The sequence below is a fragment of the Hypanus sabinus genome, chromosome 8 (assembly GCF_030144855.1).
Source record: "Hypanus sabinus isolate sHypSab1 chromosome 8, sHypSab1.hap1, whole genome shotgun sequence".
In the NCBI taxonomy this organism is placed as follows: domain Eukaryota; kingdom Metazoa; phylum Chordata; class Chondrichthyes; order Myliobatiformes; family Dasyatidae; genus Hypanus; species Hypanus sabinus.
This window is the reverse complement of record NC_082713.1, coordinates 109,255,035-109,269,323: the sequence shown is the minus strand read 5'-3', so window position 1 is coordinate 109,269,323 and position 14,289 is coordinate 109,255,035. Positions and strand designations below refer to the sequence as shown.

The 14,289-nt window shown below is 41.7% G+C and overlaps 1 protein-coding gene across 3 annotated transcripts in view; it reads left to right on the top strand.

The window, feature by feature from the left end:
- Nucleotides 1-14,061, top strand: part of syt1a (synaptotagmin Ia) — a 750,347-nt gene extending 736,286 nt beyond the window's left edge. For all 3 annotated transcript variants that reach the window (XM_059977571.1, XM_059977570.1, XM_059977569.1), the window contains 2 exons: nucleotides 6,503-6,636; nucleotides 12,005-14,061. In XM_059977571.1, the coding sequence (XP_059833554.1) occupies nucleotides 6,503-6,636; nucleotides 12,005-12,211 (341 nt within the window). In that variant the 3' untranslated portion in view covers nucleotides 12,212-14,061. The remainder of the gene's footprint in view (nucleotides 1-6,502; nucleotides 6,637-12,004) is intronic.
- Nucleotides 14,062-14,289: the final 228 nt, after the last annotated feature.

Sequence of the window (14,289 nt, the reverse complement as noted above, 5' to 3'; positions counted from 1 at the left end):
GATAAATGTTTCCACGAGGAAATATGCAGATGCTAGAAATTCAAGCAACACACACAAAATGCTGATGGAACACAGCAGGCCTGGCAGCATCTACAGGGAGAAGCGCTGTTGACATTTTGGGCCGAGACCCTTCGTCAGGACTAACCTTTCCTTTCAGTTAGTCCTGACGAAGGATCTCGGCCCAAAACGTCGACAGTGCTTCTCCCTATAGATGCTGCCTGGCCTGCTGTGTTCCACCAGCATTTTGTGTGTGTTGTTAGATAAGCATTTCCTTTAGGTTGTCAGAGTGGAGACAAGGGAGGCTAGTGAGGATAAGCTCTCACTACTTATTAAATGTTCCCAATGGCAAACAGCCTCTGACAACCAAGTCCAGCTTCTCATCTTCATGTGTGGCTTAGCTACTAAGCCTGGCGGAACCATTTCTACTGACAGGAGCCATGGTTGGCAGCTCACCTAGGGGAAGGAAAACTCTGATCTCAAAACCCCGCAGCCTGTGGCTTTCAATACTCACGGGGAAGGCTTCGGGAGTAAACCTCGAGGAAAAATCCAGAGCTGGAGTCCCTAAGGCAGTCCTACATTGGGTTCAATGGCAACTGGCAATTCCTGCAACACCGCTGACGCTGAACTGAATCGGTCTCTGCCATTCCTTTGGATTCATCATCTGTGTGGAGAGGTGGAGCCTGCCTGCTGCCAACTGCCTTGGCTTGCATACTTGCCTGCATATTGACTGAACATAACATCCATTGTCGACCCGAACAACAACAACATCAGCGAGATAGAGAGACTAACATATAGATAGTTAGACAGACAGCTAAACAGATAGATGGATACAGAGATAGATAGGTAGGTAGGTAGATAGATAGATAGATAGATAGATTGATAGATAGATAGATAGATAGATAGATAGATAGATAGATAGATAGATAGATAGATAGAAAGAATAGATAGATACATAATACTGAGAATACAAGTTGTAGAGTCCTTGAAAGTGAGTCCATAGGTTGTGGAATCAGTTCAGAGTTGAGGGCATATCAGGCAAAGTTGAGGTCATATCCCAATGCAGGCTGAAGGGACTAGCTTGGATGGTGAATTTGGTCAGCATGGACCAGTTGGGCAGAAGGGTCTGCTTTAATGCTCAAAACTCTATGAACTCTGGTTCCAAACTACAGGAGATAAATGTGCCATGATAATGGTAGCGTCTCCGTTAAGAATGGAATTGGATTAAATCGGAGTTTTCAGACTTTCTGAAGGAAATCACTGCCCAAAGCAAAAAGGTCTTCAATTCAGTAAAGAAAGATCAGGACATTGACTAATGGAGAGAAGGCAGAGTGAGAGGATGATGATAAAAATAATAAAAAGCAGCTTGTTTCTGCTCCTATAACTGTGTACAAAGAAAGATTAATGTAAGTGAAGATGTTTCCTTAGGGCAGAGATACAAAAGTTTTTGGAATAGGGAATTAAATAAATAGGCAGAGACTTTAGGCTGCTTTCACAGAAGATTCTGATTCTGATTCAGATTCAGATTTATTTATCATATGTATGTCGAAAGATAGAGTGAAATGTGTCATTGGTGTCAACAACCGAGATGCAAACATCAGGATACTCTTTATCGATTGCAACTCAGCATTCAATACCGTCATCACCTCCTCAAAGCTAATCAATAAGCTTCAAGACTTTGTCCCCAATACCTCCCTGTGCAATTGGATCCTCAATTTCCTCACTTGCAGACCAGAGTCAGGTCGGATTGGAAACAATACCACAATCTCCATCAGCACAAGTACACCGTAGGGCTGTGTGCTTCGTCCACTGCTCTACTCCCTTTACGCTTATGACTGTGAAGCTGAGCAGAGCTCCAGTGTCATTATCAAGTTTGCTGACAACACCACTGTCGTACGCCGAACCAAAGGAGGTGACGAAACAGCATGTAGGAGGGAGTCTAGAAATCTGGCCGCAACAACAACGTCAGCAAGACCGAGGAGCTGATTATTGTCTTCAGGAGGAGGAAGTTAGAAGTCCCTGAGCCAGTCTTCACTGGAGGATCAGCGGTGGATAGGGTTAACAACTTTAAATTCCTGGATGTTATTATTTTGGGGGACCTATCCTGGACTCAGAACATAAGTGCAATTACAAAAAAAGCGGGGCAGTGCCTCTAATTCTTTTGGAGTTTGCAAAGATTCAGCGTGACATCTAGAACTTTGACAAACTTCTATAGATATGTCGTGGAGAGTGTATTGACTGGCTGAATCACAGACTGATATGGGAACATCAAAGCCTTTGAATGGAAAATCCTACAAAAAGTAATGGATATGGCCTGGTCCATCATGGGTAAAGCCCTCCCCACTATTGAGCACATCTACATGAAGCATTTTCATAGCAAAGTGGCAACCATCAGCAGGGACCCCCACCACCCAGGACATGCTCTCTTCTCACTGCTGCCATCAGGAAGATACAGAAGCCTCAGGACTCACACTATCAGGCTCAGGAACAGTTAATTTCCCTCAATCATCAGGTTCTTGAACCATAACTTCACTCAATTTCACTTGCCCCATCATTGAAATGCTCCCACAACCTTCACTTTCAAGGACTCTTCATCTCATGTTGTCGATACTTGCACACTTTTTTGCCTTTTTCACACTGGCTAAATACCCAAGTTGGTGCGGTCTTTAATTGATTCTGTTATGGTTATTATTCTATTATGGACTTACTGAGTATGCCCACAATTAAATGAATCTGAAGGTTGTACATGGTGACATATATGTACTTTGATAATAAATTTACTTTGAACATTTAACACACAGAGGTGCACAGAGGTGAAGAATCCATCTTATCACACTATGAAACCATAGTCTTCTAACGGTGGGACAGAAGTTATTGATTACCGTGTAGACTTGTTATTTTCCTTGTATTCTTTCTCATAGTTTAACATTTCCTATACATGTAAATGTTCAGTGACATTTCCGGTAATTACTGCATAGTTGCTTCTGTATTTTTCCTGAAAATTCTCAGTTTTTCTGCTGCAGGTGTCACACCACGAATCTGGCTGTTTTATATGTTAATCATTGAAATTTTGTTTATTTCTAGTCTGGGCATGAGATGACCTCAATTTCTTTTTCTTTGCTTCCTTTGATCATTCTTTGTTCTTGTAGCATTTAATAAAACAGCTGTATGCAACGTTTTATGCCTCATTTTTGTCCTCGGATCACAAAATCACCAGGATCCAACAGGAGCTTGCACATTCCCTTGTTACTCTGGTTTCCTCTCACATCCCATTCTCCCTCTTACTTCCAATCAATGGTCTCTAGTACTTTAAAGTTCAAAGTACATATATATTGTCAAAATATATAAATGTCACCATATACAACCCTAAGATTCATTTTCTTTTACAGTAAATACCAGAAACTCTATACTGTAGAATCAATTAAAGACCACACCCAACAGGGCAGACAAACAGCCAGTGAGCAAAAGACAACAAGCTGCAAATACAAAAAGAAAAAAAAAATATAATATAATATATATAATATATAATAATAAAATAATATAATATAATAATATAATAATATAATCAGATAATTTACAGAACAGTCAGGTAAAACTTCTAAGGATATATTTCGTCAACAGAAACAGGATTCAGTACTCTGTGCGAGCGTATGCAATTCTGATAAGAAGTACACACCACAAGACTTAAATGAAGGCACATGAAATTATCAATACAGAAGAAAAAGTTAACCAATGAAAGAGCACGGCCCTCACTGGAAGACATCCCTACGGTCAGAGCAGACGAGATGGCAACAAGGAAGGGTCGAATGCCTAGTTTAGAGTTGGGAGATTTCTTCCCAGAAACAGAAGGGCTCTTTGTGGCAACACAGGACCAGGTGGTTAACACAACAAATATCCAAAACACACAATGAAAGACCAACAAGTTCAAGATGATAAATGCAGAAAATGCCAAGAGAAACCAGAAACAATCCAACATATTGCAGAATCCTGCAGCAGTTTAACTCAATCTGATTACTGACACAGGCACAATCAAGTGGCAAGCATCATTCCCCAAATTTTGCTTCAGAGTACAAACTCATAAAAGACTCCATGTCTCGCTATAGATACAAGCCTTTTACAGTCAGAGCCCTACGTTATATTACAATTGATTCATATTTTTAGATGGGACAATCCATAATAACTGTCCAGATATAATATTACAGGATAAACAAGCTAGAACAACATTCATAATAGATATAACCATTCCAAACACACATAACATACAGAAATCAGTAAGTGTAAAACATTAGAAATATGCTGAATTAAAATAGGAAATTGAAAGACTGTGGAAACAGGGTATACATTGTCCCAATTGTAATATCTACAACAGGTATCATCCCAAACTCACTACACGACAGCATTAAACAATTAAGCCTACACAGCAATATTTATGTAAATCAGAAAAACACAATACTAGAATAGTCCGAAAGTTCCTAGCAACTGAGAAATGAGTGTGCTTGGCTATGCCCGTACTTAGGATTTACCAGCTTGAGCTGAGTAAAAAATAAAATAAAATATAATAATAATAATAATAATAATAATAATAATAATAATAATAATAATAATAATAATAAATAAGCAGTAAATATCAAGAACATGAGATGAAAAGTCCTTAAAAGTGAGTCCATGGGTTGTGGGAATAGTTCAGTGATAGGGCGAGTAAAGTTGAGTAAAGTTATCCACACATGTTCAAGAGCTTGATGGTTGATGGGTAATACTGTTCCTAATGTTTCCATCCTTTGAAAAACATTTTGACCATCTACCACATCAGTATCTCATAATTTTACTAACTTCTATCAAGTTTTCCCTAAAGCTCTGGCACTCCAGAGAAAACAATGCAAGTTTGTCCAACCTCTCTTTATAGCTAACTCTCTCCAAACCTGACAACATCCTGGTGAAGCTCTTCTTCACCCTCTCCATAGCCTCCACATTTCAGACGGATCTGGTGCTATTTATCCAGAGGTTCAGCAGAAGCAAGAATGAGGCATAAAACCTGTTGTTTATGACTGATTTACTAAGAATGAAGAAAGAAAGAGCTGAGAGAACAATCGAACAGTAGCTGTAATCATCTCATACCCAGAGAAGAGATAACAATAATTCCAGTGATAACAATTAACCTATAAAATAGCCAGATTCAAGTGTGAAGACTACCTGCTGCTGAAAACTAAGCTGTTTCTAGAAAAATACAGAAGTAACTGCACAATAATTACTGGAAAATTCACTGAACCATTACATGTATATAGGTGATTATATAACAGAACAAGCAAGTACAGGAAAGTTAAACAACATGGAAACTAACAATTCTGCACCCCAATCCAACACTTCATATAATGCAGTGACCAGAATACTCTAGAATAGAATAGAATACCAGGATATTCAGCACTCAATACTCCAAATATATCTGAACCAAGGTTAACGTAGCTGTAACCCCAATAGATGAAGGCAAGATTACCTTATGCCCCCTTTACCTTCCTATCCTCATCAATGCTCCTAAGAGTGATTTGACCCTTTTTCCAGGAGGCTAAGGAAATTAAGCCTGTCCCCTTTGACCCTCACCAATTTGTATTGATGTACCATAGCAAGCATCATATCTGGATGTGTCGAAGCTTAGTGTCGGAACTCCAGTACCCATGACTGGAAACTGCAGAGAGTTGTGGACACAGCTCGGTGCGTCATGGTACACAGCCTTCATTCGTGGACTCTGTCTACGTTTCTCACTGCCTCAGCAAAGCAGCCAGCATAATCAAAGACCCTACCCACACCGGACATTCTCTGTTCGGCCCTGTCCCTACATGCAGAAGATCCAAAAGCCCAAAAGCACAGACCACCAATCTCAAGGCCAACTTCTACTCTGCTGTGTTAAGACTGTTGAATCCTATTCCATAGGATGGACTCTTGACCTCACAATCTGCCTCGTAATGATATTGCACCTTATTGTCTGCTTTCGCTGAGCCTTCCCTTCCCTGAATTCTGTTCTTGTTTTCCCTTGGTATTGATATTGGCTTATTATTGTCACGTGTACCAAGATACAGTGAAGAGAGAGTCTTGCATACCATTTGCACATATCAAATTATTACACAGTGCATTGAGATAGAACAAGGTAAATAATCATAACAATTCTGAATAAAGTGTAAAAGCTTCCAAAAAAGAGCAGTGCAGATAAAATGAAAAAGTACAAGATCATAACGAGGTAAATTGTGAGACCAAGTGTCCACCTTATCATACAATCTGTTCAAGAGTCTGATATTATTGGGGTAGAAGCTGACCTTGAGTCTGGTGGTATGTGCTTTCAGGTTCTTGTACCTTCTGCCTGAAGGCACTATCTCAATGCTCTAATGTAATGAAATGATCTGTATGGATGGCATGCAAAACAAAGTTTCACCTTTCCTCAGTACATGTGAAACAGTAAAATCCATTTACCATTTTCCTATTCTATCTCTGAATTAATACACTATTGTATTTCCAGATCCCTATGTGAAGATTCACCTGATGCAGAATGGCAAGAGGTTGAAGAAAAAGAAGACGACAATTAAGAAAAACACTCTTAACCCATACTACAATGAGTCGTTCAGCTTTGAAGTGCCATTCGAGCAGATACAGGTAAACTCACCGCTTGCACCCCAATTCAAGGCAGGGTGTTGGGTGGATCTCCAGGTCTTGGAGGGTTACTGGAATTCTAGAAAGAAGAAGTAGGGTGAGAGGTGACTTGATAGAAGTCTACAAGATGATACAAGGCACAGATAGAGTGGACAGCCAGAGACTTTTTCCCAGGATAGAAATGGCTAATCCAAGGGTGCCTAATTTTAAAATGATTGGATTAAAGCATAATACGTAGGTACAGAATTAGCCCATTTTGCCCATCAATGCCACTAGTCATTCTATCATGGCTGATTTATCATCCCTCTCAACCCCACTCTCCTGTCATCTCCCTGTAACCATTAATGCCCTTAAAACACCTTACTAATCAAGAACCTATTAACCTCTTCTTTAAATATACCCAAAGATTTGGCCTGAAGAATGAATTTCACAGATTCACCTCCCTCTGGCTAAAGAAATTCCTCCTCTTCTCCATTCTAACTGGACACTCCTCTATTCTGCTCCTATACATGCCCACTTTAGGAAGTATCCTCCCCACATCCACTCTATCTAGGCCTTTCAATATTCTATTGGTTTCAATGAGATCCTTCCCCCAACCCATTTTTTTTTAACCTCCAGCATGTACAGGCCAGAGTCATCAAACGCTCCTCATAAACTAACCCTTTCATTTCTGGGATCACTCTTACAAACTTCCCCTGGACCCTCCCCACATCTTGTCTGATGAAGGGCCAAAACTCTAAGTGTGGTCTGACCAATGCGTATAAAACACTACATCATTGCTTTTATATTCCAGCCCTCTCAAAATAATGCTAATATTGCATTTCCCTTCCTTACCACCAACTCAACCTACAAGTTAACCTTTAGGGAATCCTGCATGAGGATTTCCAACGCCCTTTGCACCTCTGATTTTTTAAATTTTCTCCTCATTTAGAAAACTCTCTACACTTTTATTTCTTCTACCAAAGTGCATAGCCATGCACTTCCCTATACTATATTCTACCTGCCACTTCTTTGCCCATCCTCCCAAAATGTCTAAGTCCTTTTTCAGCCGTGCTTTCCTCAACACTACCCGCCCCTCCACCTTTCTTCATGTTGTCCACAAACATGGCCACAAAGCATCAATTTCTTCATCCAAATCATTGACGTATAAAACAGCCCCAATGCCAGCCCCCGTGGAACACCACTAGTCACCAGCAGCCAACCAGAAAAGGCCCCCTTTATTCCCACTCTTTGCCCCCTGCCAGTCAACCAATCCTCTACGCATACCAGTATCTTTTCTGTAATACCATGAGCTATTATCTTGTGAAACAGCCTCATGTGCAGCAGCTTGCCAAAGGCCTTCTGAAAATCCAAATAAACAACACCCACTCACTCTCCTTTGTCTATCCTGCTTGTTGGTTTCTCAAAGAATTCCAATGGTTTTGTCAGGCAAGACACCCCCTTAAGGAAACCAAGCAGATTTTGTCATATTTTGTCATGTGCTTCAAAATACCCCAAAACCTCATCCTTTTTAATTAACTCCAACATCTTTCCAACCACTGAAGTCAGGCTAACTGGCCAATAATTTCCCATCTTCTGCCTCCCTCCTTTCTTAAAGACTGGAATGAAATTTACAATTTTCCAGTCCTCCAGAACCATTTCAGAATCTATCGATTCTTGAAAGATCATCACTAATGCCTCTAAAATCTCTTCAGCTACCTGTTTGAGAACCCGTGTGGTCCAGATGATTTATCTAACTTCAGACTTTTCAGCTTCCCAAGTACGTCCTCCTTACTAAGAGTGACTGCACTCACTTCTGCTTACTGAAATCCTCACATTTTTGGTATTCTTCAAGTGTTTTCCACAGTGAAGACTGATGCAAAGTTCTTATTAAGTTCATCTGCCATTTCCTTGTTCCCCCATTACTACTTCTGCAGCATCAATTTCCAGCTGTCAGATATGCACCCTCATCTCTCTTTTACTCTTTATAGATATTAACTTTTTAGCTAGCTTACCTTCATATTTCATCTTTTCTCTGTTTATGTTTTAGTTGTTTTCTGTTGCTTTTTAGAAGTTCCCCAATCCTCTCCCTTCCCATTAATTTTTGTTCCATTATATTCCCCCTTTTTTGCTTTTATGCTATCTTTGAATTCCCTTGTCATGTGCCTCAAAAGCCACGATTGCTTCATTCTCCCTTTAGAATATTTCTTCATCTTTTGGACGTATCTTTCCTGTGCCTTCCAAATTGCTCCCAGAAAGTCCAGCCATTGTTTTGCTTTCAAACATGTTAGTGTCCTCTTCCAATCAACTTTAGCCAGCTCCTCTCTCATGCCTCTGTAATTCCCTTTACTCCACTGTATTACTGATGCATCTGATGTTACCTTCCCCCTCTTAAACTGCAGGGTGAATTCTATCATATTATGATCACTGTCTCCTAAGGATTCCTTCACCTTAAGCTTTCTAATCAAATCTGGGTCATTACATAACGTGCACTGCAGACTTGCTGTTCCCCGAGTGGGCTCAGCCACAAGCTGCTCTAAAAAGCCATATCATATGCATTCTACAAATGGTCTCTCTTGGGATCAGGCGCCAACCTGATTCTCCCAATCTACCTGATATTGAAACCCCCATGACTATCACTACTTCACCCTTTTTACATGCCTTTTGTTATCTCCCATTGTAATTTGTAGCCCACATCCTGGCTACTGGTGGGAGGCCTGTATATAACTCCCATCAGAGTCTTGCAGTTTCTTAACTTTACCCAGAATTAGAATTTTTACATGCAAATTGGTGAGTGTGTGGAATGGTGGTGGTGAGCAGTTAAGAAACCATTAGTTAGGCACATGGATGACAGAAAAACTGGAGGGTTTCTAGGAGGGAAATGTTAGATTTATCGTACAGTAGGTTAAAAGTCTGACACAACAGACGTGCCTATACTGTGCAGTAGTGTTCTAAGCTCGCTGTTCTATAAGAGGAGTTGGTGAAACTGGGCTCCTTGCCTTAGAAAATGAAGGCAGCTTTAATAGAGGTACCCCGGCCAATGATTCTGCAAATTAGTGGAGATGCTCCTGTGAGTAAGAGACCAGGCAATGGCCATCTCTAACGAGAGGGACTGGAATCATCTAGTACTGATGTCACCGGATTCCCCATCCACATCCTAAGCATCACAGTTGGCTGGAATTAACAGGATCCACAACACAGAAACCGTAGCTACAACAGTATGTCTGAGGGTGAGCGATGCACCCCAGACACCTACAGGGCAAAAGTCAGAGTCTAATGGGAAACTCTCCACTTGCTCAGACAGTCCTCAAGAAGCTAACACCAGGCAGGATCAAGCTGCCACTTTAATGGCAGCCCATCTGCCTAGAATATTTACCCCCTCCACCACTGGCACAGTATGCACCATCTACAATATGTACTGTGTGAAGGGACAAATTTGGGCAGGTTGAATTTGAAGGCAGAAAGCAAGGTTAATGACAAGACTCTTGGCAGTGTGGTTGTCCCACATCCACAGATCCCTCAAAGTTGCCACACAAGCAGGGCTGCATGACCTGTTGGGGATTGAGTTCTAGATCTGTGACATTGCTGCCCTAAAAACCCCTGGTTCGATGACATTTGGAATATTGTGTTTAGTTCTGGTCATCATAGAAAGGATGTGGACATTTCAGAGAAGGTGCGAAGGAGATTTACCAGGATGCTGTCTGGATTAGAGAGCATGTCTTATGAGGGAAGGTTGAGTGGACTTTTCTCTCTGGAGCGAAGGAGGATGAGAGGTGACTTGATAGGGGAGGTTGTGGTGAACTACATATACCTGTCTGGACATGCCCCCCTGCTGACTGCTCCAGTGGCTCCTCCCACAGACCCCAGTATAAAGGCGATTGGGGCCTGAGCCCTACCCAGCAGACTCCAGGATGTAGCTTGGTGGTCAATTACTGCTTGTTCTTTCTTCCAGTCAATAAAATTGATGCACCATCAATAACTCTCTGAGACATGAGCCTATATCTCGCCTCATGTCTCAGAAAATTATTGATGGTGCATCAGAGGTATAGATAGAGTGGACAGCCTGAGACTTTTTCCCAAAGGTGGAAATGGGGAATACAAGGGTGCATAATTTTAAAGTGATTGGAGGAAAGTATAAGGTTCCCTTTACACAGTGGTGGGCGCGTGGAATGCACTGCCAGGGTTGGTGGTAAAGGCATTAGGGACATTTAAGAGACTTTTAGACAGGAACATGGACGATAGAAAAATGGAGGCTATGTAGGAGGGAAGGGTTAGATTGATCCTGGAGTAGGTTAAAAGATAAGCACAACATTGTGGGCCAAAGGGTCTGTACTGTGCTGTAATGTTCTTTGTGGCTCGAAAAGCACCTCTCAAACCCACCACCTCCAGTGACAAAGACAAAGGCACTATGCTCAAGGGAACACCAGTAATTTATAGCTCCCCCACCCCACCTCCAGTCCCACTCCATTCTGACTTAGAGGTATATCACTGGCCCTTCAATGCAGCTGGGTTGAAACTCCCAAGATCACTGTGGGATTTCCTTCCCCAGAGGAAGCTGGTTCAAGGACAATTAAGGATGAAATGCTAAGGCTTTATAAGGCATTGGTCAGACTGCACTGGGAGTATTGTGAGTAGTTTGGGGCCACTTATCCAAGAAAAGATGTGCTGCCATTGGAGAAAGTCCGGAGGAGGTTGATAAGAATGATGCAAGAAATCAGAGGGTTAACATATGAGGAGTATCTGATGGTTCTGGGCCTGTACTCACTGAAGTTCAGAAGAATGAAGGGAGATCTCATTGAACCATAATGAACATTGAAAGGCCTAGATAGAGTGGGCGTGGAGAGGATGGTTTCCATAGTGGGGGAATCTAGGACCAGAGGGCACAGTCTCAGAATAAAAGAATATCCCTTTAGAACAAAGATGAGGAGGTACATCTTACCCAAAGGGTGGTAAATCTATGGAATTACAACTGTTGAGGCCAATTCATTGGGTTTTTTTTTAAAAAGTGAAAGTAGATAGGTTCTTGATTGGTTTAGGTTTACAGTTTACAGTGGTTGGCATGGGACTGTAATGGTTAGCACAAGCGGTCAGCAGTCAGGGTTCAATTCATGCCGCTGTCTGTAAAGAGTTTGCCCATTCTCCATGTGACCAGGTGGGTTTCGTCTGCATGCTCCAAATTCCTCCCACATTCCAAAATACATATCATTTAGTGAGAGATGGGCATGCTAGGTTAGCTTGGGAAGTATGGCCATACCTGTGGGCTGCTCACAGAACATCCTTGATCGCTGACACAAGTAAGTCTTTTCACTTTATGTCTCAATGTCCAAAAGCAAACACAGCTAATCACACATTCTCCCCTTCCTCTCCCCACCGCCCACTCACTGGCGCACAGAAAGTGCAGGTTGTGGTCACCGTTCTGGACTACGACAAGATCGGTAAAAACGACGCCATTGGCAAGGTGTTCGTGGGCTACAACAGCACCGGAGCGGAGCTACGCCATTGGTCGGATATGCTGGCCAATCCGAGGCGGCCTATCGCGCAGTGGCACACCTTACAGCCCGAGGAAGAGGTCGACGCCGCCCTTGGACTGAAGAAATGAGAAGCCTTTCCGATGTCCCGCTGCCCCCAACCTTCTTGTGCCCATTGTCAGTGTGATGTAGATACCTCAGTCCCAACCCATCCACTCCATTTCATCTCCAACCGCCTTTCTCTCTCTCCCTCCCTCTACCATTCACCACTCCCTCATTACTGTGGGCCTGGTTAAAATCTTTTCGGACACCATTGCATTGGCACTGTCCACCTTCGCCATCTCTTAAGCAATATGATCTGTGTAGATAGAGCATGATTCAAATTATGTATCTCACAAATGTACATATATATGCACCCATAAAGTAAAAGATTATTTCTAGTCTGTGTGTTTGTATGTTGTTAGCATTTCCTATTCTGTGTATTGTTTTTAATAAGATGTTCTATTTTAAATTATATAAATTGACTGAAAAATAGGAAAGTCGATGCTATATATTACGGTTACATATTTCTCCTGCATTCCAGCTATTCTCTTCTTGTGAAGTCAAGATGAGAATAGATCTTAGTGAAGATATGTGAGAAGATCACTGGAAAAGTATACCTAAAGCAGGTGATCTAGTCCCAACACTGTATTGTGCACTAGGCACCGATTTTGGGAGGACTTGCTAAATGTTTTTCATGTGACAATGTAGTCAGTGGCACTATTATACAGCTATTAGTCATTCCATTAGAGTTGAAAGGACTGTTCTGTGTATCACTGTGACTGCCTCCGTGCTTAGGAAAGCGAGATAGCTACAGGTTTACTCAATAGTGATTCTGATTTAAGCGAGTGGGTTCGTTTTAGTTTCCTGCCCAGTTAGTCATTCCTCTCTGCTGCCCTGTCAGGTTACACACAGCTCCATACAAACTCTGAGGACCGATCCATTGGAGCTGTGTCCCATTCCAGAGGGAAACTGCAGATGTAACGACATAACTTCATTTTCAAGCACTGTGCAATCAGAATATGTGTGAACACACACACGTGTGCACACACACACACATACTCACACATGGACGCCCACAAGCACATATACACACTCTGACACACACACCCACATACTCATACAGGTACAAACATGCACACACACACACACACACATCGTGACACTGTTTTCCCTCAATGGTTCTGCCCTTAAAGCAAGAGCAGGGAAGATACCAGATGTTTAGCTTATAAAACCTCTAGTGCACACTTTGCTCAGGATTTAACTCACTAGCTGCCACTATGTTGTCAACAAAACACTGTTTAAATGCAGCACACTGCATCTGCCAATGACGCAGTTATAGGATCTTTAATTTACCAGTAATAGGTGGATAAATAGAGATATTATATATGAAACACTGCCAAAAAGAGAATTACGATAGTCACAAAGGTAAGCACAGCCATAACCAGAAGGTGCCCCCTTGCTTTAGTCAGGACTGTCTGGAGCTACTACTGGAGCACCACAGTTTAATGCTAATCTTTACAACAACCAGTATGGGAAGCATTAGCAAACGATGCTGTAGAGTGATTCTTGCTGCCTTTATGTATGGATTCTGTAAACTATTGCCTGCTTCAGTATAATACACGTGGCAACTACCTTGCCGTGTGAACCCTAGAAATAATTGCTGTGTCTTTAGCTGCTGTGTTTGTTTGTGAGCTGCAAGCTGTGAAAACCTTAATACCTTTTTCAGTGAGGTGGTTCTATTCCCTACCAATCTCTCCTTCTCTCTTGAATTTTGGTTCACTCTGTGCGGTGAATGTCACTGTGGACCTCCTGACGTTTATATCACTTGATAGTACAATAGTGTTGGATAAATAGATTTATTTCCAATCGATGTTTTAAATGACTGTATAATTATATGTGTTCCTTACTGTTTGTTTATATAAAACATTAAAAGTTGATTACAAATTTAAAAAAGACTGTGGTGAATTAATATTATTGATGGCAGAGTACTGTACTGTGCAAAAGTCAAAAGCATATATATCTAGAGTACCTAAGATTCTTAACTTTTATACTGTACTTGTCAACATGGAGTGGGGCAGGAGCAAAGGATGTTGGGAATGGTGCGGGTGAAGTGCCATGGGAGGGGTGTGGAACAAGTGGCAGGAAAGGAGTGCTGGGGTGGAGTGCT